Source organism: Theobroma umbraticum, unplaced genomic scaffold (genome assembly GCF_002168275.2).
Source record: "Theobroma umbraticum cultivar Fairchild unplaced genomic scaffold, ASM216827v3 scaffold_95.0, whole genome shotgun sequence".
NCBI lineage: Eukaryota > Viridiplantae > Streptophyta > Magnoliopsida > Malvales > Malvaceae > Theobroma > Theobroma umbraticum.
The window spans coordinates 7,607,655-7,609,789 of NW_018397257.1; the positions used below are offsets into that span (position 1 = coordinate 7,607,655).

Sequence of the window (2,135 nt, forward strand, 5' to 3'; positions counted from 1 at the left end):
ACCCACTTACATCCATATTGTATTCGTATTCTATTATCGTATCATATACAAAATTATCAGATCTACATGTATACATGGATTCTTTTGCTATGCTTACCGTTAACTCAAGATTTGGCTTATCCCCTAACACATCATAATTAGAAAAATATCATGTAAGAACTTGGAATGACCGACAACATTATATCACAATAAAAAAATAGAGTTTTAATCATACTTTTTTTGACAACATAGTTTTTTGTATAGTAAAATTTTAAAAGCATAGCTACTTAAATTTTTAGCTTCATTTTTTTCATATTTAATAGCAATATAAAACAGTATAATTTTTGCTATTATATGTAATTTTTACCGTTACATTTAATTCATAATACATATAAAAATTTATATAGTGAAGTTAGATATACAAAAATGTCTAAAAAACATAAAAAATATTATTAAAAATATTTTTAGTAACACGTTTTAAGAATGTGCTGTTTTAAGTTAAATTTGTTATAGTGTATTTAACTAATTTCTTTTATGAAAAATAGTAGAAAGTCATTTAATTAATGTACCCTTCAGTTAATGAAATTATTGGAAAATCCCATTTTTTTGGTTGGATTTGAAATAATTACACTATAAGGACTTTTTTAAATTTTTTTGACATAATTCGTTATACCAAAATTTTGTTTTTTGGATTGAGAGCTTCAACATACTAGTAGTATATAATATCTTTAATTTCTGCTTTTGCCGTTCGTCGCACGCGCCTGATCCTACTTCTTTTTTTTTTTAAATTAAGGGGGCATGGAAATTACACAAATGCGCTTTGCAACTCAAATTATATAATTTCTTAGCTCTCCAAAATGGAAAAATCATGATGCACAAGGATTTTTGAAATCCAAAATGAAAGAATCAATAAAGCATGTTTTTGTGGTATATTTTGTGGATACGATCATTTTTTTGGTATATGGTGTGTATGTGGATCTTACGCAACTAAAAAGGGTTGACCTGTATATATGCATGTGCTTCCAATAGACTAGAATCAGCGGGTCTCCACGTGACAACCATGGACGATTATTGAAGATGTAACCATGGCAGATGGAGCTCATGGCGACAGCTGTGCGATTGCATTTGCAATTCCACAAGCATAATTTCAACTTATAAAATTAATATCAAAGATGCGAATACTTTCTTTCCGGATTCAGTAGAACTCGTCGATTTGAGCTCCCAACCTTCTGGAACTAATCAAACTTTGATATATAAAATGGAGACAGATTTGCTATTTTTCTTGGCAAAAAATTCATTGCCTTAGGAAATGGCGCCTTCAAATCAAGAGAATGATGGAACTCTTGCTACGCGGTGCCACTGCCATTGCCACTGGTTCAAGGCCTTGCCTGCGAACTCAAGGGCAAACGTTGTTAGGTTTGCGGAAAAGGCCAAGAAAATTGGTAGTGATGATCCGAGAAAAGTTATTCATGCATTGAAAGTAGGTCTAGCAGTTACTCTGGTTTCGTTATTCTACTACTTTGAACCACTTTATGATGGTTTTGGTGTCAATGCAATGTGGGCACTTCTAACTACTGTAATTGTTTTTGAATTTTCTGTTGGTAAGTTTGCATACTCTTTAAGCTTGCGGTAGTTTGCTAGAAGGTTATAAAACATGAAGTAAATTATATAAGTTATTTACACAATGACTTATTTCCTAAAGCTTATAAGCTAAATTTTAGAAATTGGCCTTCACCGATAAAGAGATTACGTCAATTATCATATGTCACACTTACCAAGCTAGACTTCTTAATTAAAAGCATTTTCCCCCCCTTCTTCCAGGTGCGACGATGGGAAAGGGATTAAACAGAATGATGGCAACATTGGTAGCTGGTGCTCTAGGACTTTTAGCCAATCGGGTGGCAACCCTGTGTGGGAAGACTGGGGAGCCAATATTACTTGCTACTTTTGTCTACATGATAGGTAGCCACACTTTGATTCCATTTGTTTTGCCTCTAAATACATTTGAACCACTCAAAAGCCTCCATCTAATCAAAGTAAAACTTTGGTCTCTGCTGCAGCGGCAACAATAACATTTATTAGATTCTTTCCTGAAGCGAAGGCGAGATACGATTTTGGGCTGCTAGTATTCATCCTGACCTTTTGCTTGGTCTCTA

General features: G+C 33.3%; 1 protein-coding gene across 1 annotated transcript in view; it reads left to right on the top strand.

Annotated features, from left to right (window-relative positions):
* The first annotated feature begins 1,288 nt into the window (after window positions 1-1,288).
* LOC110412392 (aluminum-activated malate transporter 2-like) overlaps window positions 1,289-2,135 on the top strand; it is a 2,224-nt gene continuing 1,377 nt past the window's right edge. The window contains exons 1-3 of the mRNA XM_021422923.1: window positions 1,289-1,580; window positions 1,801-1,941; window positions 2,040-2,135. The exon at window positions 2,040-2,135 is cut by the window's right edge and continues 198 nt beyond it. Of these exons, the coding sequence (XP_021278598.1) occupies window positions 1,289-1,580; window positions 1,801-1,941; window positions 2,040-2,135 (529 nt within the window). The remainder of the gene's footprint in view (window positions 1,581-1,800; window positions 1,942-2,039) is intronic.